The sequence below is a fragment of the Dipodomys merriami genome, unplaced genomic scaffold (assembly GCF_024711535.1).
Source record: "Dipodomys merriami isolate MVZ:Mamm:240054 unplaced genomic scaffold, mDipMer1.0.p SCAF_27, whole genome shotgun sequence".
NCBI classification, from domain to species: Eukaryota; Metazoa; Chordata; class Mammalia; order Rodentia; family Heteromyidae; genus Dipodomys; species Dipodomys merriami.
In genome coordinates, this window is record NW_027204159.1 from 7,927,175 (window position 1) to 7,952,923 (window position 25,749).

Here is a 25,749-nt window from a genome sequence, read left to right on the forward strand (position 1 = left end):
TGAGCCACAGCTCCATTTCCATCTTTTTTTTGCTAGTTTAGTGGAGACAAGAGTCTCACAGACTTTCCTGGCAGATGTGGTTTTGAACCATGATCCTCAGATCTCAGCCTCCTATGTAGCTACTTTACAGGCATGAGCCACCAGCATCCAACACTTTCTTACTATTTTTGCTAGCAATATTTAAATATTAATGTGAAATGCATTTAATACATAATATATTGAATTAGTGTTTTAAAATATCATTTTAAATCTTGCCTTTTGAAGAATTTATAGAAAATAATGCATTGTATGCAACTTAAAACATCCATACTAGTATCATTTCTTTTTTTTTATGGCACTGGTGAAAGCATTTTTTTTTTTTTTGTCATTCACGGGGCTTGAACTCTGGATCTGGACCTACTCTACCACTTGAGCCACAGGGCCACTTACAGCTTTTTCTGTTTATGTGGTGCTGAGGAATTGAACCCAGGGCCTCATGCATGTGAGGCAGGCAATCTTCCTCTAAGCCCCCTTCCCAGCCCTGCTGAAAACTTCTTTTTTTTTTTTTTTTTTTTGTCGGTCGTGGGGCTTGAACTCTGGGCTTGGGTGCTGTCCCTCAGCTCTTCAGCTCAAGGCGAGCCCTCTACCACTTGAGCTACAGCGCCACTTCCGGTTTTCTGGTGGTTTATTGGAGCTAGGAGTCTCACGGTCTCTCCTGCCCGGGCTGGCTTTGAACCGCGATCCTCAGATCTCAGCCTCCTGAGTAGCTAGGATTACAGGTGTGAGCCACCAGCACCTGGCTGCTGAAAACTTCTTATGCATTAACATCTTTTGTATACAATACTGTGGGGCTAATGTCAAGAAATTTTTTAAGTCAATGTCCTTACTAGTACCTTCCTCTGAATACTACCTTAAAACTACTCATGCAATAAGTAGAAACCTTCAGATATGTGTCCCCAATAACATTCAAGTGAGACTACTTTCAAATGATTAGCCCCATGTGTATGTTTATTTCTCTGTTTTTGTAGTTGGACTCCCATCCTATTTCCCTAGAGAATTAGTTGCCAGGTAAAATCTGATGAACACTCAATGATAATGTGGGGAAGCCAACATGTAAAATGGATATTGTCTTCACTTCTCCGTTTTCCTACTTGTATTTCATTTTGATTCTAACCCTATCTGTCCCCTTGTCCATCATGTATTAGCTACATCATGTCCAGACTCTATTCAGTACTTAACTTCCCTAGTCCTGTCACCTTCCTGTTATAAATCATAGGGTCATCCAAAATGCTTGTCTGGGAACCTCAACTTTCAAATCCAGCTCTCCTGAAATTTGTTATTAATAGGTCCCTTGGCAAAGACATTTAGAATGTTCTTAAGTTTTTATTATAGCATTGCTGCTGCACTAAATATTTAATATTTATTTCAAACAAATATCCATTTTATTCTGTTGTGTCCTAAATATATGCAATTAACTATTCTGTAAAATATAGTGAGTGGGAAAGGACCTATTTCTACTCTCTTCCAGGGTCCTCAAAATATGTAGTTATTTTTGTAAAAGGGTTCAGTTTGTGTTCAGTTTGGGCAGTTTGGACACAGTGAAAGTACTTTCTTTTCTTTATCCAGAAATTAAGTCTTCATGTGTGTGTCTCTTTGTGGGGGCGGGGGAGCTTGAAACTATTTTCACAAGATTTTTTTTTTGTGCTAGAGACATAGTGAGGAAAAAAGTAAGGATTTTAGAAGCAAAAGAGTTTGAAAATGGCTTTCACAACTCTTTCCATCCATATTAAGTTTAGTAGGGAATACATATTGTACTGCATTTTTTGCACATCTCCATTCATCATATAGACTCAGAATGATTCAAAGATGTCAAAAATGGGAAGTGGCATTGTAGCTCAAGTGGTAGAGTGCACGCCTTGAGCTTAAGAGCTGAGGGAAAACGCTCAAGCCCAGAGTTCAAGCCCCACTACCAACAACAACAAAAAAACTTCCAAAGATGTCAAAAAGTGTTGTGCAAATTAAGGTAAAGTCTTAAAATTTCTTAAACATGGAAACTGAAATACATTTTAATTAGGGCATTGTCTTTGGAATGTTTTTACATTTCTAGAACAATTATAGAGATGGTAAGGCATATTCTGATTAGCTATATGATCAACTTAATTTAACACAATTTTATGAGGCAAAGAATATCACAGGATAAAAATGTACTAGGTAAGTATTATGAGCTATTTAGCTACTAGAATACAAAATTTTTATTTAAAAATTGTTCTTTCAAAACAGGAATACATATTCAATTATTAGCAGGAGAGAAATTAAAGTAATAAAGGTCACAAGTGACTCAATCTGGTGTTGTGGCATGGGGGAAAGGCCTGTTAAACTCGTTTCTTCATAAAATTCCTCATGGATCAAAGAGCTTTAAAATTGTTATAAACTGGAAGATTTGGTTTGCAAAGAACTCAGTTAATGGGGAAATTTAAATGTTTAGTGAAAAAAATGTGCTTTGAAGTAGGATATTATCCTGTTTTACCAAGATATCTGAGCACAAGAAGAGAAAATAGAAAGCAAGACATCTTAGACATAAGAGAACAGGGTGGAGTTTATAGAGGATGAAAGTAATATATTGGAATACTATGTCTGCTTATGGAATAAAATGATTTGAAACACTTTTCCACATAAGCTGTTTCTTACAAGTTCACATTTCCTTATTAAGCTTCCTTGCACATTCAGCCCTAAGATAATTCAAGAAAGACATGCAATTAAATTAGTATAATGTTCTTAATTTCTTTGAACAACACTTTTCAAGTTTCTATTTCAATAGCATGTTCTTGGAATCAGATGTTTCCTAGGTATTGTTTTTCTTGAGATCCAGAACCAATAATATAATTCCAACGAAGAACAGGATGTAATCATTAATAACCACCCCTAGTATTGTAAGGCGCACACAAAATCAATCATGATTTTCCTAATCAACACTCTGCAATTGCATATTTGTATATTAACCACAAGTGGTTATCTCTACTTAAAAATTGCATGAAAAAGAGGATTTCCAACAGTTGGTGCTTTGTTAAAACTAAGGATCATAATATGCATACGTTTGTGGTAAAAAATATAATATTATTCAGGAAAATATAAAACACATATTGAAGCTGGAAAAACAAGAATTCTAGTAGTGTGTTTGGAAACAAAAATACTTACAGGTTTGAGCCACATGATGTCGCACTTTACCACAAAATAGAACTCAAAGAAGAGAACAGAGAGAGGGAAAAAAAATCTTTCCATTCTTACTGGAAGCTGTATCCTCCATCGGACGACTGAAAAATGAAGGATGTAGTAGCACTGGACTGACTGATCAGAAGATTTCTACTAACTCTGAGACAAGATCCTGAGTTTTAAAAAAAAGGTACAGTGCACTTGAGATGGAATTTTCCTGGGTAAATGGCCAGGAATCCCAGCGCCTGCTCCTCTCGGTTCTCCTTTTTGCATTCTTGGAGGCAGGGAGCGGCCAGCTCCACTACTCGGTCTCCGAGGAGGCCAAACACGGCACCTTCGTGGGCCGCATCGCGCAGGACCTGGGTCTGGAGCTGACAGAGCTGGTGCCGCGCCTGTTCCGGGTGGCGTCCAAGGGCGGCGGGGACCTTCTGGAGGTAAATCTGCAGAATGGCATTTTGTTTGTGAATGGTCGGATCGACCGGGAGGAGCTGTGCGGGCGGAGCGCGGAGTGCAGCCTGCACCTGGAGGTGATCGTGGACAGGCCGCTGCAGGTGTTCCACGTGGAGGTGGAGGTGAAGGACATTAACGACAACGCGCCTGTGTTCCCTGCGACACAAAAGAATCTGTTTATCCCCGAATCCAGGCTGCTTGACTCTCGGCTTCCACTAGAGGGCGCGTCGGATGCAGACATCGGAGCCAATGCTCTGCTGAGTTACAGACTGAGCCCCAATGAATATTTTTCGTTGGAAAAACCATCAAATGATGACCGGGTAAAAGGTCTTGGGCTTGTACTAAGGAAATTTTTAGACCGAGAAGAAACGCCGGAGATTTTTCTAGTGCTCACGGCCACTGATGGAGGCAAACCTGAGCTGACTGGTACCATTCAATTATGCATCACAGTATTGGATGCCAATGACAATGCTCCAGTTTTCGACAGAACGCTGTATACAGTGAAACTGCCAGAAAACGTTCCAAATGGAACATCGGTAATTAAAGTGAATGCTTCTGATTTAGATGAAGGCTTGAATGGAGACATTATTTATTCATTTTCCACTGATGTTTCACCAAATGTGAAAAACAGGTTCTACATAGACCGAATTACAGGACAAATCAGTGTACATGGCTATATTGATTTTGAAGAATGTAAGTCCTATGAAATTCTAGTGGAGGGCACAGACAAGGGACAGCTCCCACTATCTGGCCATTGTAGAGTTATTGTAGAAGTACAGGACATCAATGACAATATCCCGGATTTGGAATTCAAGTCTCTCTCACTTCCGATTAGAGAGAATGCTCCTTTGGGCACTGTCATAGCCCTGATCAGCGTATCAGACCAGGATTCAGGAGCCAATGGGCAGGTGACCTGCTCCCTGATGCCTGACACACCCTTCAAGCTGGTGTCCACCTTCAAAAATTACTATTCATTGGTGCTGGACAGCGCCCTGGACCGAGAGACCACCTCTGAGTATAAGGTGGTGGTGACCGCGCGTGACGGGGGCTCGCCTCCGCTGTGGGCCACCGCCAGCGTGTCGGTGGAGGTGGCCGACGTGAACGACAACGCGCCCGTGTTCGCACAGGCCGAGTACACGGTGTTCGTGAAGGAGAACAACGCGCCCGGCTCGCACATCTTCACGGTGTGGGCGCGCGACGCGGACGCGCAGGAGAACGCGCGCGTGTCGTACTCGCTGGTGGAGCGGCGGGTGGGCGAGCGCGCGCTGTCGAGCTACGTGTCGGTGCACGCGGAGAGCGGCAAGGTGTACGCGCTGCAGCCGCTGGACCACGAGGAGCTGGAGCTGCTGCAGTTCCAGGTGAGCGCGCGCGACGCTGGCGTGCCCGCCCTGGGCAGCAACGTGACTCTGCAAGTGTTCGTGCTGGACGAGAACGACAATGCGCCTGCGCTACTGGGGCCTCCCGGCGGCGGCGGCGGCGGCGGCGGCGGCGGCGGCGCGCGCAGCGAAGTGCTGTCGCGCTCGGTGGGCGCTGGCCACGTGGTGACCAAGGTGCGCGCGGTGGACGCGGACTCTGGCTACAACGCGTGGCTGTCGTATGAGCTGCAGCCGGCGGCGGCCGGTGCGCGCAGCGCGTTCCGCGTGGGGCTGTACACGGGCGAGATCAGCACCACGCGCGCGCTGGACGAGGCGGACGCCGCGAGGCAGCGCCTGTTGGTGCTGGTGAAGGACCATGGCGAGCCGGCGCTGACGGCCACCGCCACGGTGCTGGTGTCTCTGGTGGACAGCGGCCAATCGCCCAAGCTGTCTTTGCGTGCATCGGAGGGCGCCGTGGCTTCGGAGGCGACGCTGGTGGACGTGAACGTGTACCTGATCATCGCCATCTGCGCGGTGTGCAGCCTGCTGGTGCTGACGCTGGTGCTGTACGTGGCGCTGCGGTGCTCTGGGGCGGCTGTGGGGCGGAGCGAGGGCGCGTGCGCGCCTGGGAAGCCTGTGCTGGTGTGCTCCAGCGCGGTGGGGAGTTTGACTTACTCCCAGCAGAGGAGGCAGAGGGTGTGCTCAGCAGTGGTTCCATCCAATACGGATCTCATGGCCTTCAGCCCCAGCCTTCCACCCTGTCCAGTTAACCCTGATAAAGCGGAGCAACTGGCTGGCGAACCAGATTTCTCCGTCAAAGTGAGTAATTTTTCTTTAAACAAAATCCTTGTATTTATGCTTTTGTGGTTCTGTTCCTTTGCAAATATCTTTTCATTTTTTATTTTTTGTTCGTCGTGAGGACTGAAGTCTGGGCCTGGGTGTTGTCCCACTAGCTCAAGACTAGTACTCTACTTCTTGAAGCACAGCCCCACTTCTGGGTTTTACTGCTCATGTGGTGCCAAGGAATCGAACCCAGGGCCTCATGCAGGCAAGGCAAGCACTCTACCACTGAGCCATCTTCCCAGCCCTGGTTTGAGATATATTAAAAGTGAATTTCAGTTTATGATCTCAAGTAGTGTTGCCTGGTCACTGTTAGATTCCTCTTCCTTGGTTTTTTCCCCTTCCATTTATATATTCTTGTTTATTGCTTGTTTGTTGTTGTTGTTGTTGGTCGTGGGCTTGAACTCTGGGCCTGGGTGTTGTGCCTTAGCTCTTCAGCTCAAGTGTAGTGCTCTACCACTTGAGCCACAGCACTATTTAGTTAATGACTTTTGAAGTTGAGGGGTAACAAGGAAACTGAGGTAGGATATTCATTTGAGAGCATTAGGTTGACACTAGACTGGCAACGTAGTGACAGCTGTCTATATTCCTTTGGTATTAGAAGATATCAAAGCAGTGTATATTGCCTTCTTTCCCTTCTTTCATTCTTTGTTATCAACACACATATATTTATAGCTTCTAATATATTTCCTTTTGACTGTCTTTACCATATGACATTCAAAGTTCAGGAAAAAGTTTCACATATATTTACCTAAAAACATACATGAATATGGCAAAAAGTAATACTTTACCATGCCAACTACCCATCTGCATTCCTTATACTCCTCACATGACCCTAAATTATTTTCCCTTATTTTCTTTAATATATAATCTCACACTTGATATTTACAATTAATACATGTTTCCTGAACCCCTACATAAAATTACAGTGTTTATGTCCTTTGCCTTTGTTATTCATCATTACTTTTGAAACCATCCCCCATTTTTACATGTGGTTGTCATTCATTTTGTTTCACATCTAGGGCTATTTCATAAGCATGCTATGATCTAGTACATAGTTGAGGAATTTGTATTGGGTTTTTGAATGTCTATGATGCTGTTTATAAGCATTCTGTACCTTTCTTTGGAGTCATTCATGCATATTTCTTTTCTTTTGTCAGTCGTGGGGCTTGAACTCTGGGCCTGGGGGCTGTCCTGCAACTCTTAAGGTCAAGGAGAGTGCGCTATCACTTGAGCCACAGCGCCACTTCCGGTTTTCTGGGGGTTAATTGGAGATGAGTCTCAAGGACTTGACTGCCTGGGCTGGCTTTGAACTTGAATCCTTAGATCTCAGCCTCCCGAGTAGCTAGGATTCAGGCTTGAGCCACCGGCACTGGGACAAACACACTTCTTCTAAGTATTTTTCTAGTAGTTGGGCTAGTGAATTACAGAATGTGTATTTTTGGCTATGATTTTAGTAGATGATAATGACAAACTATTTTCCATTATGCATATGTTTGTATTTTTTTTTGTCTTTTCTTTTTTGGTACTGGAGATCGAACCCAGGACGTTGCACTTGCTAGGCAAGCGCTTTGCCACTGAGCTACATCCCAGCCCGGTTATGCATATGTTTGTATTATATATATATATATATGAATCCCTGCTGCTTCAGATAATCAATTTTTCAATTATTTTCATTTCAATCATGAAATGGAATGTTTTTTATCTTATTTTAAATTCATATTTTCTCACTTTGATGAGGTTGAATACCTTTCTAGGTGATCGATAGCCTTTGTTTAGAACTTGAACTTAGGGCCTTTGTGCTATCTGAGCTTTTTTGCTCAGGGCTAGTGCTTTACCACTTGAGCCACACCTCCACTTGTGGTTTTTTGGTGGTTAATTGGATATCAAAATATCAGGGATTCTGCTTGGCCTGGCTTAAAACCATGATCCCCTGATGGCAGCTTCCTGAGTAGTTAGGATTACAGGTGAGAGCCACCAGGGCCTAGCCTGCTTAATTGTTTTTAAAACTTTTCCTGTTGTTGAGATTATTTTTTATTCATGCTGTATTTTCATGAGCTCATTTAGCATCTTTATTATGGTTTGTTTGAATACTTTGTCACCTAATTAATATGCTCCATTCCTTTATATTTGACTTCTAGAGATTTCAAAAATTGTTTTGATTGTGCCTGTTCTTTCTCTATCTCTGTCTCTCTGTCTGTCTGTCTCTGTCTCTCTCTCTCTGTCTCTCTGTCTCTCTCTCTGTGCCAGTCTTGGGGCTTGAATTCAGGGCCTGAGCACAGTCTCTGAGCTTTATTTGCTCAGGCTACTGCTCCATTACTTGAGCCACACACAGCTCCACTTCTGGCTTTTTGGTGGTTAATTGAAGATAAGAATCTCACAGTCTTTCTTGCCTTGGCTGGTTTTGAACTGCATTTCTCAGATCTCAACCTTCTGAGTAGCTAGGATTAAAGGGGTAAGTCCCCCTTGATTTCTTATTTTTGTTATTGTAATATTTCTCGGTACTATCTCTTCCAGTCTTCCTGGCTTGGCTTTGTTAGGAAAAGAACTTTCATCAATTAATCTGAGTAGAGATTCTGGGGTCCTTTCAAACCTTCTCTTGGATGATTTGTCTTTGAACTTTTCTATATATTTCTAGGTGGAGGGACTTACTAGTGTTTTCCCCCAGTATCTAGGAATCCCTGATCCCTTTGGAGTCTGTCTACTGTACCATGGATACTCTAGAAAAATAGCATCTGCACAGTCCTTTTGTTCTAAGTGGTCCCTAAGCATCTGGAATTTGCTGGGTCCTCTCCATGTGCTGACTTAGATGATACAGAACAGAGACCTTTACTACACTGAGAATCCACAACATTGGACATCTAATGTTAAGTCTATGTATGTTGACTTTTGTTCATTTGCAGCACTAGCATACCACCTAGACTCTGTGTGTATGTATGCTGCTCTAAGTTGCCTAGAATGTGTTGGGTTTCATTAACATGTTAAAAAGTTACACTGAAACTGGTTCCTTAGGGAGTGGTTCTTATTTTGAAAAGTCAGGATGTGCTCTCTACTTTTCTGGTTCCTGGCCAAGGGAGAAGTTAAAAATTGGCCGTTTAATCTTGATAGAGCACAGGATTGGTAAAAAGACTATGGTAAGAAGGTGCTCTGATGCCGGTGACCTGTCAGAAGTAATTCCTTTGACTTGTTTAAGAAAGCATGGAGGCAAGCAGCTGGGGGTAGGGGGTGGGGCGACCCTGGTGAAGGGGCTGTGGTGGTATGCTGGGGAAAACTGCTGCAGTGGCTGCATTAGCAGCGGGATTGGCAAGAAACTACTAAAGTTCCTGTGGAACCAAAGTAAAATTGTATAAAACCATAATGGATGGAGAAAACCTGTGGTGGCTGTGAAGGCTCTGATGCCTTGTATGTCAAGATAATATCTTCTGATGGTCACAGATTTATTGTAAACAGAGAGCATGCATTAACATCAGAAATAATAAAGGCCATGTTGAGTGGCATGGGTCAGAGTTTACTGAGAATGAAACAAATGAGGTCAATTTTAGAGAGATCCCTTCACATGTACTATCAAAAGTGTGCATGTATTTTACCTACAGGGTTCGCTACACTAACAGCTCCACCGATTTCTGAATTTCCAATTACACCTGAAATTGCACTGGAACTTCTGATGGCTGCAAAACTCCTAGGTTGTTAAAGAAAATACATTATAATAAACTATTAATTTTTTTAGTATTTAATAGCTGTAGCTTTAGGTAACTTTTTCACTTAGCGTTTTGACTGTATGCAATCCAACTGTAAAGTTAATTGTGAAGCAGATTATCTTCTGTTGTTTTGCATACAATCAGAGTTGAAATTTGTTTGCTATATTGACAAGGTAAGGACATTCTCAAAAACTAAGAAATAAATAATGACAATTTAAAAAGACAATTTAAAAGAAGGTGCTCTGAATTTTCTCACCACACTTGATATGGAAAGTTTTTTTTTAAAAACTAATCTGGAGCCTTTTACTTCAGTTCTAGACTTCTCATAATGGAAACTTTTCTGTATATTTTTGTTGATTTGGCATCTTAGAAAAGGATAATCTGATCCTACATGTAACACAATCTTGCTGATGTCACCATCCATGTTTTTTTTTTTTTTTTGTTGTTGTTGTTGTTGGTCCAGTCGTGGGGCCTGAACTCTGGGCCTGGGCGCTGTCCCTCAGCTCTTTGCTCAAGGCTAGCGCTCTACCAGCGCCACTTCCGGCTTTTTTCTTTTTGCTTATGTGGTGCTGAGGAATCAAACCCAGGGCCTCATGCATTCAAGGCAAGCACTCTACCACTGAGTCACCTTCCCAGTTCCCATGTTGTTTTTAAAGTTACATGTTCTTTTACTTACTTTTTTTTTTTGTCAGTCCTGGGGCTTGAACTCTGGGCCTGAGTGCTGTCTCTCAGCTCTTCAGCTCAAGGCTAGTGTTGTACCACTTGAGCCACAGACCCATTTCTGGTTTTCTGAGTGGTTTATTGGAGATAAGAGTTTCACAGACTTTCCTGCCCGGGCTGGCTTTGAACTGTGGTATTCAGATCTCAGCCTCGTAAGTAGTTAGGATTACAGAGGTGAGCCACCAGTGCCCAGCTTTACTTACTTTTTTTTTTTTTTTTTTGGTGCCAGTCCTGGGGCTTGAACTCAGGGCTTGGGCACTATCCCTGAACTGCTTTTGCTTAAAGCTTGTGCTCTATCACTTGAGCCACAGGTGCCACTTCTGGTTTTCTTGTGGATAATTGGAGATAAGAGTCTCACAGACTTGAACTGTGATCCTCACATCTGAGCCCCTTGAGTAGCTAGGATAATGGGCATGAGTCACCGGCTCAACCACAGTCTTGACTTGTTAAAAACCTAATTTAAATCAATAGTTTTACAAGTCAAAACAGTGCTAGGACCTTGAGTAACAACTTCTTTTATGTACCCCTCACTTTCTGTTACTGATATGCTTTAAAAAATTATCTTTAGGGGTTGGGAAGGTGGCTCAGTGGTAGAATGCTTGCCTTACATGCATGAGGTCCTGATTTCCATTCCTCAGCACCATATAAGCAGAAAAAGCCGGAAGTGGGTGCTGTGGCTCAAGTGATAGAGCGCTAGCATTGAGCTGAAGAGCTGAGGGACAGTGCCCAGGCCCAGAGTTCAAGCCCCATGACTGACCTCCCAAAACTACTCAAAAACTACTTATCTTTAAGTAGTTTTTCAAAGGAGATTCAATTCAAGATGCCAGTTTATCAGTACAATGCATCTCAATCAATATCATTCCTTTTTGATAGGCCTTTTGATTATACATATGTTCTAGGTACACAAGCATTATTTATTATTTTGTATAATTCACACCCATAAATGTTGATGTTTCTTTCTGGAATCATTCCTCTTGTGAAAAAGATATTTGGACATGTTTGTATTTCACTATCCTTTTGTGAAATAGTTTGTTGAGGACTGAATTCTATATTAGATGTTATTTTTTTTTTTTTTAGCATATTGAAGATTTCTTTCCATAGCCTTTGAGAAGATGGTTATCAAGTTTATTATTCGGATATTATGTTCTATTTTCCCCATCTACTTTTATACATTTTTGATTTTAGCAGCATTATTACATGACAAATTTTAGTTTATCTTGCTTGCAGTTTTCTTTTCTTCTTCTTCTTTTTTTTTTTTTTTTTACAATTTCCTAAGACAAAATTAGCAGTCTACCTTCAAATATTGCTTCAGTACCATATTTCATCTCTTTCTCTTCTGTTACTCAAAGCACATATTTATTAAGCATTTTCACCATATCATCTATCTTTTCACACAGTATTTCAGCTTTAAAATCAACTTTTCCCTTTGTTGTATGATGCATATGTTTTTCTGCTCCCTGGTTTACTTTATTAATTCTCTCTTCTTAATCAGTCTACTACCCAAGTCATCAACTGAATTCTTAACTGCAATTCTGGCCTTTTCAGTTTTAGAATTTTCTTTTCATTTAAAAATAGGCTATGGATTATGTGTGTGTTTGTGTGTCTATGTATATGAAATTGTTCACTGTGTATGTAGTTCAAAAAATGAATCACAATTATTTGTGATTTGTTTCATCACTTTAAAAACAGAATCATTGGTGTGTATATTGCTCTCTTATTACCATATATGTTATACAGGAAGGAACTTTCACTGTTATATCACCACATGTTTACACTGTATTCTAAGCACTCTTTCTCCCTCTGTCACACTCTCTGCTGTCTCTTGTTTTATGTTTTCTCCATGATCTTTTTTTTGGTTGTTTGATAATTTTGAATTGAATTATGGACATTGTGCATGAAAACCTGTGGTTGATCTGGATGATGTATCTCCTTTCAGAGGAAGAAGAATAAACTTCTAAATGGATTTAGGGAGTTAATTAGAAATCTTGAGTTGAAATAGATACTGTGACTCTCCTTTGTCTTTAAGTACTATGTGTAATTAAAAATCTTCATGATATTTCATTGTTGTTGCTCCTATTCAATACCCTCATTGTGTTTCATAGATAAACTTAAATGAAAATTTGTATTTTATTTTAAAACCTGCTTCTTTCTCTCCTCTACTAAGAACCAACCCATCACAGTGTGTTTGCCCATTAGTTATTTTATCTTTTTAAACCTGGGATACTAACTATGAAAATCCATTCGGGAATCCAAGTGAATGGGTGACATTGTCCAAAAAAAGTTCTCATTACCTGACTTACATAACTGTAACCCCTCCGTACATCACATTTATAATAACAATAAAATTACAATAAAATATTAGAGAAATAAAAAACCCTAAAAAAAGAAAAAAGAGGACCCCCCCAGTTTACCTAGGATTCTAATACTGGACAAAATCTGAAAAATGATCATTTCCATGTGTTTTCTTCTGGAACTGATTAATTAAGCGTAGTCCAGATACATAACAAAACTTGCCCCAGATTACATACTTTATTTTAGTTTCTTGTCCTTTTCCACTAAATAAGCTCATTTGACCCTTACAAAACTAATATACTTCTATGGAAGATTGTTTATTTTTTATTCCTCAGCAGTACGTTAGCATAATCCTCATACCTAAACTGAAATATACTATATTTTATCACAATTCTTCAGTTTTTCTTTCTTTTCTTTTCTTTTTTCTTTTTTTTTGGTCCGGTTGTGGGGCCTGAACTCGGCCTGAGCACTGTCCCTCAGCTCTTCAGCTCAAGGCTAGTGCCCTACCACTTGAGCCACAGCACCACTTCCGGTTTTTTTCTTTTTGCTTATGTGGTGCTGAGGAATCGAACCCAGGGCCTCAGGCATGCAAGGCAAGCGCTCTACCACTGAGCCAACTTCCCAGCCCAGTTTTTCTTTCTTTTCTGAATTATTCTACAAGCAATACTACGATGTATACTATATGCACACAATAGGATAAATTAATTTCCACCTTAGCTTTTGAGAGGTCAGTTGGCATAGCAGCAGAAATTCTTTTTGTGAAGATTTACAAAATTGCTTCAAATTTTCCTTTTATCTCCCTATTCTCTAGTAGATCTGTATGGTTTTCTACAGAGGAGAAATTCAGCTTTCCTACTTGTACTTGATAAAAATGAAGGACACTGATACCCTCATGCAAATTAAATTATACTTGCTTCTGAAATTTTACTGAATTATTTCAGGAACTTAAGTGTCACCTTAAAACATCACATGGTTTCCACAATCTAATTCATTTTCAGACTGCACATGTTGCTTAGTGCTAGACTGTCTATTTAAATGCACGTAACCCTGCATTCAATACCTGGCACTACAAAATAAATCATTCTACTAAAAGAAGTTCTGTTTATACAAGAGTTGTGTTTAAAGATGAATGAGAATTTTTAGAGAAGAGACTAAGGAACTTGATTACTCAAGAAAGTAATCTGTAATATCTGAATTATAGAATGGCATGCAAAAATTCAAGGAAAAATTATTCTTCTTGGGTTTTCAATGAAACTCAGACTTAGAGAACATAGATGCTGATAAAGTATTTTTCAAGTTAAGAGTTAATTTTTGAAAGACAAATATAAGTGATAATTCAAAAAGAAAATACAACTTAACATGTAAATATGAGTCAAATGTCAAGTCTTTTCTCCATACTAGGAAAAGCATATTAACGGACACTATCACCTTTTCTCCATTGAACAGAAATTCACTAAGACTAAGTAGAGAAAAAAAAGCTATAACTAAAAAACTTTTTTTGATCAGATTTGTAAAATCCTCTATAAATAAAACTTTAAAACACAATAAGCACTGGGGTGTTGTAACTGCACATGCATCATTTTGTAATGCTTTAATCTATGTATTCAGCATGATTCACTTTAATTTAAAGATATTTTGACTGGATATTTGAGATGTAACTCACTAATATGAGGTAAATAAAACAAAGAAAAAGAAAAATACTTACGCGTTCATCCACATGATGTCGCTAGACACCGCGCGGTTTTCACTCCCTCCACTATGGGAAAGAGGCAGTGACTACATTGTACTTAGAAAGGGGAAGGATCTTCCATTTTTCTGCTCTGTCACAGAAGCTCCAAAGCAGATATAATTTGGAATTCCGTTTTGTGAGGATATATTGCGTTGATGCAATAGAGATTAGAGAGGGGGAACAAGACTGCGATGCTATATTCCCAGAGAAAAAGTCCGGGATCCCGGTGTCTGCTGCTCTGGCTTCTGCTCCCCGCAATCTGGGAGGCAGGGAGCGGCCAGCTCCACTACTCGGTCCCCGAGGAGGCCAAACACGGCACCTTCGTGGGCCGCATCGCGCAGGACCTGGGGCTGGAGCTGACTGAGCTGGTGCCACGCCTGTTCCGGGTGGCGTCCAAGGGCCGGGGGGACCTTCTGGAGGTAAATCTGCAGAATGGCATTTTGTTTGTGAATGGTCGGATCGACCGGGAGGAGCTGTGCGGGCGCAGCGCGGAGTGCAGCCTGCACCTGGAGGTGATCGTGGACAGGCCGCTGCAGGTGTTCCACGTGGAGGTGGAGGTGAAGGACATTAATGATAACCCTCCTAGATTCTCTCGGCCAGAACAAACGTTATTTATTTTAGAGTCAAGAATGCCAGAATCGCGGTTTCCAGTAGAGGGCGCGTCTGATTTGGATGTGGGAGCAAACGCAGAACTGAGATACAAGGTCAGTCCTAATGAGTATTTTGACTTGGATGTTAAAAGAAACGAAGAAGAAACAAACATTTTAGAGCTAGTTTTGAAGAAATCGTTAGACAGAGAAGAAACTCGAGAGCATCATTTATTACTGGTTGCAATTGATGGAGGAAAACCTGAATTAACAGGTACAGTTCAATTATTGATCAGTGTTTTGGATGCAAATGATAATGCCCCTGTATTTGAGAAGTCCACTTATAACGTCAGATTGTTGGAAAATACACCAAGAGAGACATTAGTAGTTAAAGTGAATGCATCAGATGCAGATGAAGGCATTAATAAAGAAATAGTATATTTCTTCAGTAATCTTGTTCTTGATGATGTAAAATCTAAATTTATAATCAATTCCACCAGTGGTGAAATAAAGGTTAAGGGAGAACTGGATTATGAAGACCGAAAGTTATATGAAATTTACATTGATGCTTTGGATAGAAATCCATTCCCATTAAGTGGTCATTGCAAAGTTACAGTGAAACTTGTGGATGTGAATGATAATGCCCCTGAGATGGCCATAACTTCCCTATTTTTGCCAATCAAAGAAGATGCTCCTCTAGGCACTGTCATTGCTTTGATCAGTGTGTCTGACCGCGACTCAGGTGCTAATGGGCAAGTGATCTGCTCCCTAACACCCCACAACCCTTTCAAGCTGGTGTCTACTTTCAAGAATTACTATTCATTAGTGCTGGACAGCGCCCTGGACCGAGAGACCACCTCTGACTATGAGTTGGTGGTGACCGCGCGTGACGGGGGCTCGCCTCCGCTGTGGGCCACCGCCAGCGTGTCGGTGGAGGTGGCCGACGTGAACGACAACGCGCCCGTGTTCGCACAGGCCGAGTACACAGTGTTCGTGAAGGAGAACAACGCGCCCGGCTCGCACATCTTCACGGTGTGGGCGCGCGACGCGGACGCGCAGGAGAACGCGCGCGTGTCGTACTCACTGGTGGAGCGGCGGGTGGGTGAGCGCGCGCTGTCGAGCTACGTGTCGGTGCACGCGGAGAGCGGCAAGGTGTACGCGCTGCAGCCGCTGGACCACGAGGAGCTGGAGCTGCTGCAGTTCCAGGTGAGCGCGCGCGACGCTGGCGTGCCCGCCCTGGGCAGCAACGTGACTCTGCAGGTGTTCGTGCTGGACGAGAACGACAATGCGCCTGCGCTGCTGGGGCCTCCCGGCCGCGGCGGCGGTGGCGGCGGCGGCGCGCGCAGCGAAGTGCTGTCGCGCTCGGTGGGCGCTGGCCACGTGGTGACCAAGGTGCGCGCGGTGGACGCGGACTCTGGCTACAACGCGTGGCTGTCGTACGAGCTGCAGCCGGCGGCGGCCGGTGCGCGCAGCGCGTTCCGCGTGGGGCTGTACACGGGCGAGATCAGCACCACGCGCGCGCTGGACGAGGCGGACGCCGCGAGGCAGCACCTGTTGGTGCTGGTGAAGGACCATGGCGAGCCGGCGCTGACGGCCACCGCCACGGTGCTGGTGTCTCTGGTGGACAGCGGCCAATCGCCCAAGCTGTCTTTGCGTGCATCGGAGGGCGCCGTGGCTTCGGAGGCGACGCTGGTGGACGTGAACGTGTACCTGATCATCGCCATCTGCGCGGTGTGCAGCCTGCTGGTGCTGACGCTGGTGCTGTACGTGGCGCTGCGGTGCTCTGGGGCGGCTGTGGGGCGGAGCGAGGGCGCGTGCGCGCCTGGGAAGCCTGTGCTGGTGTGCTCCAGCGCGGTGGGGAGCTGGTCCTACTCTCAGCAGAGGAGGCAGAGGGTGTGCTCTGGGGAGGGCCCGCCCAAGACCGACCTCATGGCCTTCAGCCCCAGCCTTCCCCAAGGTCCTACTTCTGCAGACAACGTGAGTCTCTTAAAACTTACCACATTTTTTATAGTAATTCCCTAAATATATTAACTGTATTTAAGAAAGATTATGCCTAGTTTAGCAACTTACTATTACATATTTGTGGTTTAATTTTACTAATACATAATCTGTAATACCTAATACATAGTTCTGAAAAAGCTAGCCTATTGGCCATAGCATATTTGCACAAAATCTTTCAGTCACTATGCTTTCTTTTTCTTTTCCATGTGTGTCATGTCTTACTATGTAGCACCAGGCTGATTTTTCTTTAACTACAGATTTAGTATCTCAACCTACTCAGGAACTGGGATTATAGATGGGCTTTACCACTCCTGGCTGTAGTTCTATTAAGTAACCAGTTAATCTTTTTTGATATAAAATCTTTTGTTGTTGTTGTTGTTGTTCGTTGGGCTTGAACTCTGGGCTTGGGTGTTGTCCCTTCGCTCTTCAGCTCAAGGCTAGCGCTCTACAACTGGAAAACAGCACCACTTCCGGTTTTCTGGTGGTTTATGGATATAAGAGTTTCACGGACTTTCCTGTACCTGCTGGCTTTGAACTGCGATCCTAAGATCTCAGCCTCTCAGTTTAGCTAGGATTACAGGCGTGAGCCACCGGCGCATGGCTGACATAAAATCTTATGTAACAATATCCTAGTTAATCTCTAGAAAACATTATAGGGGAAATTGTGAGACCTAGAGGTTAAAACTTATTAAAATCTCTATGAATGCACTGAATGCTTTACACCAATACATCAATTATGATTTTCCCTTTCTATTCACTTTCAATTATTTATTGACTATAGCAATTTACTTTCTTTTTTACCTTCTCATTTGTGTAGTAATGATTCCTTTCAACTTTGTCTTTGCTTTTGCATACTTATGATACATTTAATAATTTAATTTTAAATGTTCGGGTAGTGGTTTTGTTTATTGAATACCATTTAAAATTCTAGCAGCACAAATAGTACAGTTGAAACTTCTACTCTTTTTTTGCTAGTCCTGGGGCTTGAACTCAGGGCCTGGGCACTCTCTCTGAGCTTCTTTCGCTCAAGGATAACACTCTACCATTTGAGCCACAGCAACACTTCTGGCTTTTTCCGTTTATGTAGTACTGAGGAATCAAACCCAGGGCTTCCTTCATGCATGCTAGGCAAGAACTCTACCACTCAGCTACATTCCCAGCCTTCCATTCCACTTCTACCACAAATCTACTAAATTTTGTTTAGATTACCTCAAGATTTTTATTTCTAAAAATGTTTTCATAGAAATGTTTTACAAATGTTAGTATTGATTAAACTCATTTCCCTCTCTGTCTCCTTTGTCAGTTGTGGGACTTTCAGGGCCTGGGCGCTGTCCCTGAGCTTTTTTTGCTCAAGACTAGTGCTCTACCACTTTGAGCCACAGCTCCACTTAGAGTTTTTGAGTGGTTAATTGAAGATTAGTCTCATGGGAACTTTTTTTTACTGGGCTGGCTTCTGATCATGATTCTCAGATCTCAGCCTTCTGAATAGCTAGGACTATAAGCATGAGCCACCAGCACCTGGCTAACTTTTTTACTTGTACAAGGATATTCTTCATTGTGATGTTGAATTCCTTTTAATTTTTTTTTCATGTAATATTTCTTGGTCTTTATGGATTCTTAGGGAGATTTTCAATCCATTTATCTAGACCTATAGTTTTTCATTGTATGGATATGCAATAATTTATTTTCCCAAAATGTTAGCCCTGAAATTTGGTGAAAGAATCAATTTTCCTGAAATTTTCACATTTTCCTTTATACATTGCTTATATTGATAAGAAAGAATTGTCCAGTCTTTTCATTTAGAAAATCTTACTATATTTGTTTAGAAAATTTTCCTCTTGGTTGGGTATGTGGTGCACAGATGTAAGCACAACACACAGGAGATTTAAGTAGGAGAACAAGGAGCTCCAGACCTGTCTCAACCAAGCTAAATCAGTCCAAAAGAAATACAAGGCAAGCACAAACACTTTCAAAATATAAACTCTCTGGTTTTTCATTTTTTCTTTGGAGGATGAAGAAGTTATTTTATTTATAGAGACAATTTTCCTCCACTTTATATTCCCCTACAACTTGATTGAACTATTTCAATAAATAAAATGGAGAAAAATGTAGGCCATTTGTTTACAAAATAATTATTATTTTCTACCTGAAAAAACCTACAAACCAACTAGATTGCATTATTACGCTTTGGGAACATTTGAAGAACTGCAATGGAAAGAAAATACAGTATTAATTTTTAGTTAATTTTTTGGGGGGGGGTCCGGTCATGGGGCCTAAACTCTGGGCCTGGGTGCTGTCCCTCAGCTCTTCAGCTCAAGGCTATCACTCTACCACTTGAGCCACAGCGCCACTTCCGGCTTTCTTTTCTGCTTATGAGGAATTGAGGTATCGAACCCAGGGCCCCATGCATGCAAGGCAAGCACTCTACCACTGAGCTACCTTCCCAGCCCTAATTTTTTTTTGTCGGTCATGGGGCTTGAACTCTGGGCTTGGGCACTATCCCTCAGCTCGTCAGCTCAAGGAGAGCACTCTACCTCTTGAGCCACAGTGTCACTTCTGGTTTAATAGTGGTTTATTGGAGATAAGAGTCTCATGGACTTTCCTGCCCCAGCTGGCTTTGAGCTGCAATCTTCAGACCTCAGCCTTCTGAATAGCTAGGCTTACAGGAGTGAGGCACTGGTGCCTGGCTAGTTAATTTTTACCAGTAGAAAATTTAGGTAGAAAGTATGCTTTACTAGGAGCTGAGAAGATGGCCTCACATGCATGAGGCCCTGGGTTCGATTCCTCAGTACCACATAAGCAGAGAAGGCCAGAAGTGGCACTGTGGCTCAAGTGGTAGAGCACTATCCTTGAGCTGAAGAGCTGAGGGACAGCACTCAGAGTTCAGGCCCCATTACTGACAAAAAAGAAGGAAGTATGCTTTACTTTAGCCATGCCTATATGACAAGCAGCCACTATAGAAACGCTTCAACCAACACATTCATGGAATCAAGGATTCCATGAATCCTTATATTCTTCTAGGCAAAGGAATTTCTATATTTGGTGGCTGTTAGCAATAAACTTTTTGTTTTCTCACAATAGGAAGTCTGTGAAAGACCTAGAAAATATACTCAAGTTAATTATTTTAACACAGAACTTCTAATAGAAGAAAGGCTTTGTTTTAAAATTTGTGAGCTTTACGTATGTCAGATTAGTGGAAGAAAGTGAATGTAAAATGTTGTGTTTGAAAATTTTTATTGGTAACTTGATTTTCTTTTCCTTAGAGGGATTTTAATCACTCCAAATAATAACATAAAGGATAAACTAATGGTCAAGTTGAAATTAGGGCTTTATGTTAAGATACGATTATCCCACTTTTGCAGATAAAAATAGAAGAATTTAAAAAACTCAGCTTGGGCACATGTCATATTGGAGAAGGGAGAAATACACATTATTGTTTGCAAAATAATTGTGATATTGGAAAAAGTTGAAAATAAATAGTTATGATCTCCTTGTAGGTCACTCAAAGTGATTCTAATATCTTGGCATTTCTATGTTTAGTAAATTTTATTTAAATTGTACTCATAAAGATACATATGTAAAAAGGCAGATTATAGCCCTCCTTAGAATAAGGTCAGCAAGGAGAAAGAGTAATTTAAAAATTCTATTGGTGACATGACAGTGTTTGTGCCATTGAACCAAAATGTGCATTTCAAATGTTTGAATTTAGGGCATTAATTATTAGACATGCTTCTATAGTACTTATGTTTTTATATTCTACGTTTCTATCTAGGAGTCAGAATGTGGGGGTGAAGGTGACAGGAATATAGAACAGTGGGAATGCAGATGTGGGTTGTGAATACATCAGAAAGATTTCATTTGGAACATGGAAGAGGATGAGAACACATAAGGGTAAACCACATAGAAAGGGGGCTGAAGCTCTGAGATCGGGACAAGGTCATTTAAGAACAAGTGAAGAATCCAAAGAAACAAATCACAAATGGGTAAAATTTCCATCAGAAAGTGTTTAGTATATGGGAGGGAAGTAAGTGAAGTGGGAGGACTAATATCAACTATCCAGGAGTTAATAAATTTTGTAGATTCAGGTATGATAGCATAGTTCTGTAATCTCATTACTGGAGAAGCTACAGTAGGAGTATCTGGAGGCTAGCCTGGGCTACATAGTAAAATCTACCTCAAAAACTGTCGTAAATGTGCACTAAAATTACTATCCTATTATTACATAAAAGAGCCTTAAGCATATATGACATTTTACTGAGAAAAGAAACAATGGACGTCAACATCTATAAAGTTGAAATTACTAAGACAAAATTGTTAATCTCAAGTGACATCATTTATCCAAAGCAATTCTGATAAACACAGATAGGCAATTTTCTGCTTTAGCCAAAATTTATAGAATAAGTCACATTTCTAATTTCCAAGACAAGCTTGCATCATATTTGAAATGTCTAAACTTAATACAAAATTTGAAGTATTGGATTGAAAGTTGTTTGCAGTAGATAATTATGGAACTTATTCTCAATTATGAAATGAATTACACATAGTGACACGGATTCTGAAAATCACACACAAAAGGATTTACTCTAAAAGTAAGGTAAAAAAATATTAAAAAATGATGAAAGTACAGTGGTTATATGAATTCAGTACTTACCCTTTGGAGCCGCATGATGTCGCTGTCTTACCACGGATTTACATCTAGCTAGTGTACAAAGCACAAGCTTTTTACTGCATTCTTCCAAGACTGCTGAATGATGGCGGACGCAGAAAGATTGAATTAACAGACGTGGAATCACAGATATTTTCTTCTATATGCCGGAAAAAACTTCTAATGGAAATAGAACAGGAGGTATTTGATATGGATTTGACCACTGAAGGCAGACTGGGAAGGCGATGCTTCTTGCTCTGGTTTCTGTTCCTTGCTGCCTGGGTGGCAGGTAGCGGCCAGCTCCACTACTCCGTCCCCGAGGAGGCCAAACACGGCACCTTCGTGGGACGCATCGCGCAGGACCTGGGGCTGGAGTTGACGGAGCTGGTGCCGCGCCTGTTCCGGGTGGCATCCAAGGGCCGCGGGGACCTTCTGGAGGTAAATCTGCAGAATGGCATTTTGTTTGTGAATGGTCGGATCGACCGGGAGGAGCTGTGCGGGCGCAGCGCGGAGTGCAGCCTGCACCTGGAGGTGATCGTGGACAGGCCGCTGCAGGTGTTCCACGTGGAGGTGGAGGTGAAGGACATTAACGACAACCCGCCTGTGTTTCCAGTGAAGGAGCAAAGATTGCTGATTTATGAATCTAGGCTGCCGGATTCTTTGTTTCCACTAGAGGGCGCAGCAGATGCAGATGTTGGATCAAATTCTGCCTTAACCTATAAACTCAGTTCTAGTGAGTATTTCGCGCTAGATGTGAAAACAAGCAGCGATGGCAACAAACAAATTGGGCTCAGGTTGAAAAAATCTTTGGACAGAGAGGAAGTTCCTGAACACAGCCTACTCCTGATGGCCACCGATGGAGGGAAACCCGAGCTCACGGGCTCTCTCCAACTGCTGGTCACCGTGCTGGACGTGAATGACAATGCTCCCAGTTTTGAACAGTCTGAATACGAGGTGAGAATATTCGAAAACGCAGACAATGGAACAATGGTTATCAGAGTGAATGCTTCTGATCGTGATGAAGGAACCAATGGGGCAATTTCATATTCGTTTAGTAGCCTCCTTTCCCCCATGGTTTTGGACCAGTTTAGCATAGATGGGAAAACAGGAGAAATTGTAATTAAAGGGAATCTGGATTTTGAACAAGAAACCTTATACAAAATCCGAGTTGATGCAACAGACAGAGGACACCCTCCGATGGCAGGACACTGTACGGTTTTAGTGAAAGTATTAGATAAAAATGACAATGCGCCTCAGATTGCATTGACGTCTTTATCCTTGCCTGTTCGAGAGGACGCTCAATTGGGAACCGCCATTGCCCTGATTAGCGTGTCAGATTCTGACTCTGGAGAAAATGGGCAGGTGACCTGTTCCCTGACGCCTGACACACCCTTCAAGCTGGTGTCCACCTTCAAAAATTATTACTCATTAGTGCTGGACAGCGCCCTGGACCGAGAGACCACATCTGACTATGAGTTGGTGGTGACCGCGCGTGACGGGGGCTCGCCTCCACTGTGGGCCACCGCCAGCGTGTCGGTGGAGGTGGCCGACGTGAACGACAACGCGCCCGTGTTCGCACAGGCCGAGTACACGGTGTTCGTGAAGGAGAACAACGCGCCCGGCTCGCACATCTTCACGGTGTGGGCGCGCGACGCGGACGCGCAGGAGAACGCGCGCGTGTCGTACTCGCTGGTGGAGCGGCGGGTGGACGAGCGCGCGCTGTCGAGCTACGTGTCGGTGCACGCGGAGAGCGGCAAGGTGTACGCGCTGCAGCCGCTGGACCACGAGGAGCTGGAGCTGCTGCAGTTCCAGGTGAGCGCGCGCGACGCTGGCGTGCCCGCCCTGGGCAGCAACGTGACTCTGCAGGTGTTCGTGCTGGACGAGAACGACAATGCGCCTGCGCTGCTGGGGCCTCCCGGCCGCGGCGGCGGCGGCGGCGGCGGCGCGCGCAGCGAAGTGCTGTCGCGCTCGGTGGGCGCTGGCCACGTGGTGACCAAGGTGCGCGCGGTGGACGCGGACTCTGGCTACAACGCGTGGCTGTCGTACGAGCTGCAGCCGGCGGCGGCCGGTGCGCGCAGCGCGTTCCGCGTGGGGCTGTACACGGGCGAGATCAGCACCACGCGCGCGCTGGACGAGGCGGACGCCGCGAGGCAGCGCCTGTTGGTGCTGGTGAAGGACCATGGCGAGCCGGCGCTGACGGCCACCGCCACGGTGCTGGTGTCTCTGGTGGACAGCGGCCAATCGCCCAAGCTGTCTTTGCGTGCATCGGAGGGCGCCGTGGCTTCGGAGGCGACGCTGGTGGACGTGAACGTGTACCTGATCATCGCCATCTGCGCGGTGTGCAGCCTGCTGGTGCTGACGCTGGTGCTGTACGTGGCGCTGCGGTGCTCTGGGGCGGCTGTGGGGCGGAGCGAGGGCGCGTGCGCGCCTGGGAAGCCTGTGCTGGTGTGCTCCAGCGCGGTGGGGAGCTGGTCCTACTCTCAGCAGAGGAGGCAGAGGGTGTGCTCTGGGGAGGGCCCGCCCAAGACCGACCTCATGGCCTTCAGCCCCAGCCTACCTCCTCATTCTGCAGGGATGGATGTAGGAGAGCATCAGGAGTTGAAAGATCATTGTGCAATAGTAAGTCTACATATAAGTAATTAATGTTTAATTTTCATTTTAAATTTATTGTGTATATAATTTGTATTATTGTTTTAAAATCAATTGATTTCACTTTAATATCTTTTTTCCCCTAATGTGCTGTTCCTGCAGCTCATCCTAAGGGCTTCTGTCCTAAGCTTTTTTGCTCCAGGCTAGTGCTCTGTCACTTGAACCACAGCGACAGTTCAGCTTTTTGTTGGGTAATTGGAGATACTTTGTTTCCTGGGCTGGCTTCAAGCCAGGCTTCTCAGATCTCGGCTTCCTGAGTAGCTAGGATTACATGTGTTTGCCATTGGTGTCTGTATATGTTTACATCTTTTTATTCTATTTCTTAGTCTTTCATTTCTAAAATTTTTGAAATACAATTAGTAAGCATTATTTAACCCATTCCACACCTCATGTATTTTTATATTGAAAGTGTCACTTTCATTTCACAAGTTCTTTTTCTATTGAGGTTTTCATGTTTCACAGTGATATTTTCATTACCTATATATCAAGTCTGTACATTTTAACTTTAGGAGATAAATATGTATATACATTTTTTTTCATTCTGGTGTCAGTCTTGGGGTTTGAACTTTGGATGCTGTCCCAGGCTTCTTCTTTTTTTTTTTTTTTTTTTGGTCAGTCGTGGGCCTGAACGCTGGGCCTGGGTGCTGTCCCTCAGCTCTTCAGCTCAAGGCTAGTGCTCTACCACTTGAGCCACAGCATTACTCTTGTCTTTTTCTGCTTATGTGGTGCTGAGGAATGGAATGCAGGGCCTCATGCATGCAAGGCAAGAGCTCTCCCACTGAGTCACCTTCCCAGCCCTACCTGAGCTTCTTTACTCAAGACTAGCAGTCTACCACTTGAGATACTGCTCCACTTCTGGCTTTTTGGTGGTTATTTGGAGATGTGTCTCATAGACTTCTCTTCCTGGGCTGTCTTCAAACTGAAACTTCAGATTTCAACCTGGTTGGTAACGAAAAGACATGAGCCACTGACACCAAGCTTAGATTTGTTGTTGTTACCAGCCCTGAAGCTTGAACTCTGGGCTTAGGTGTGTCCCTGAGCCTTTCTGTGCTCAAGGCTAATGTTCTACCACTTAGGCGAAAATGTCACTTCCAGTCTTTTCTGAGTAGTTTATTAAAGATAAGAGTCACAGACTTTATTGCCTGGGCTGGCTTTGAACTGCAATCCTCAGATCTCAGCCTCCTGAATAGTATTACAGGCATGATCTACCAGAGAGTTTGAAATAAAATCATGTGTCATATACTTTTTGCTTCCTAATTCTTTTTCTCAGTGCTGGGAAGAAACTCAATCCCTCTGAAATTGTAGGCAAGGCCTCTACTACTAAGTTATATAACATTTCCAATTTATCCATTTCTATGGAAGTGCTGCCTTTAGTATGTTTTTTGGAAATGCTTTGCTGTTGTGTTTTTATTTCTGTCTCTGTCTGTCTGTCTGTCTGTCTGTCTATCTGTCTGTCTGTCTCTCTTTCTCTCTCTCTCTCTTTCTCTCTCTCTCTCTCCTTCTCTCTCTCTCTGTCTCTCTCTAAGGGACTTGAACTTGAACTTAGGGCCTAGAGCTCTTACTTGGAGGCTCCAGGCTAAATTTCTTCCATTTG

General features: G+C 43.1%; 2 protein-coding genes and 1 pseudogene across 5 annotated transcripts in view; all 3 read left to right on the plus strand.

The window, feature by feature from the left end:
* The window catches only part of LOC138837419 (protocadherin alpha-C2), a 218,732-nt gene that overhangs the window by 22,711 nt on the left and 170,272 nt on the right, over positions 1–25,749 (plus strand). The window contains exon 1 of one of the 4 annotated variants that reach the window (XM_070036190.1): positions 3,268–5,813. The exons of 2 other annotated variants lie outside the window; for them this stretch is intronic. In XM_070036190.1, the coding sequence (XP_069892291.1) occupies positions 3,396–5,813 (2,418 nt within the window). In that variant the 5' untranslated portion in view covers positions 3,268–3,395. Of the gene's footprint in view, positions 1–3,267; positions 5,814–14,312; positions 16,838–25,749 lie in introns of those variants that run through there. One more of the 4 variants, XM_070036199.1, reaches the window with a different exon arrangement.
* Positions 9,196–9,525, plus strand: LOC138837266 (elongin-C pseudogene; annotated as a pseudogene).
* Positions 21,681–24,149, plus strand: LOC138837267 (protocadherin alpha-6-like). The gene has a single exon (XM_070035973.1). The coding sequence runs from the start codon at positions 21,690–21,692 to the stop codon at positions 24,147–24,149; it is 2,460 nt and encodes an 819-aa protein (XP_069892074.1). The 5' UTR covers positions 21,681–21,689.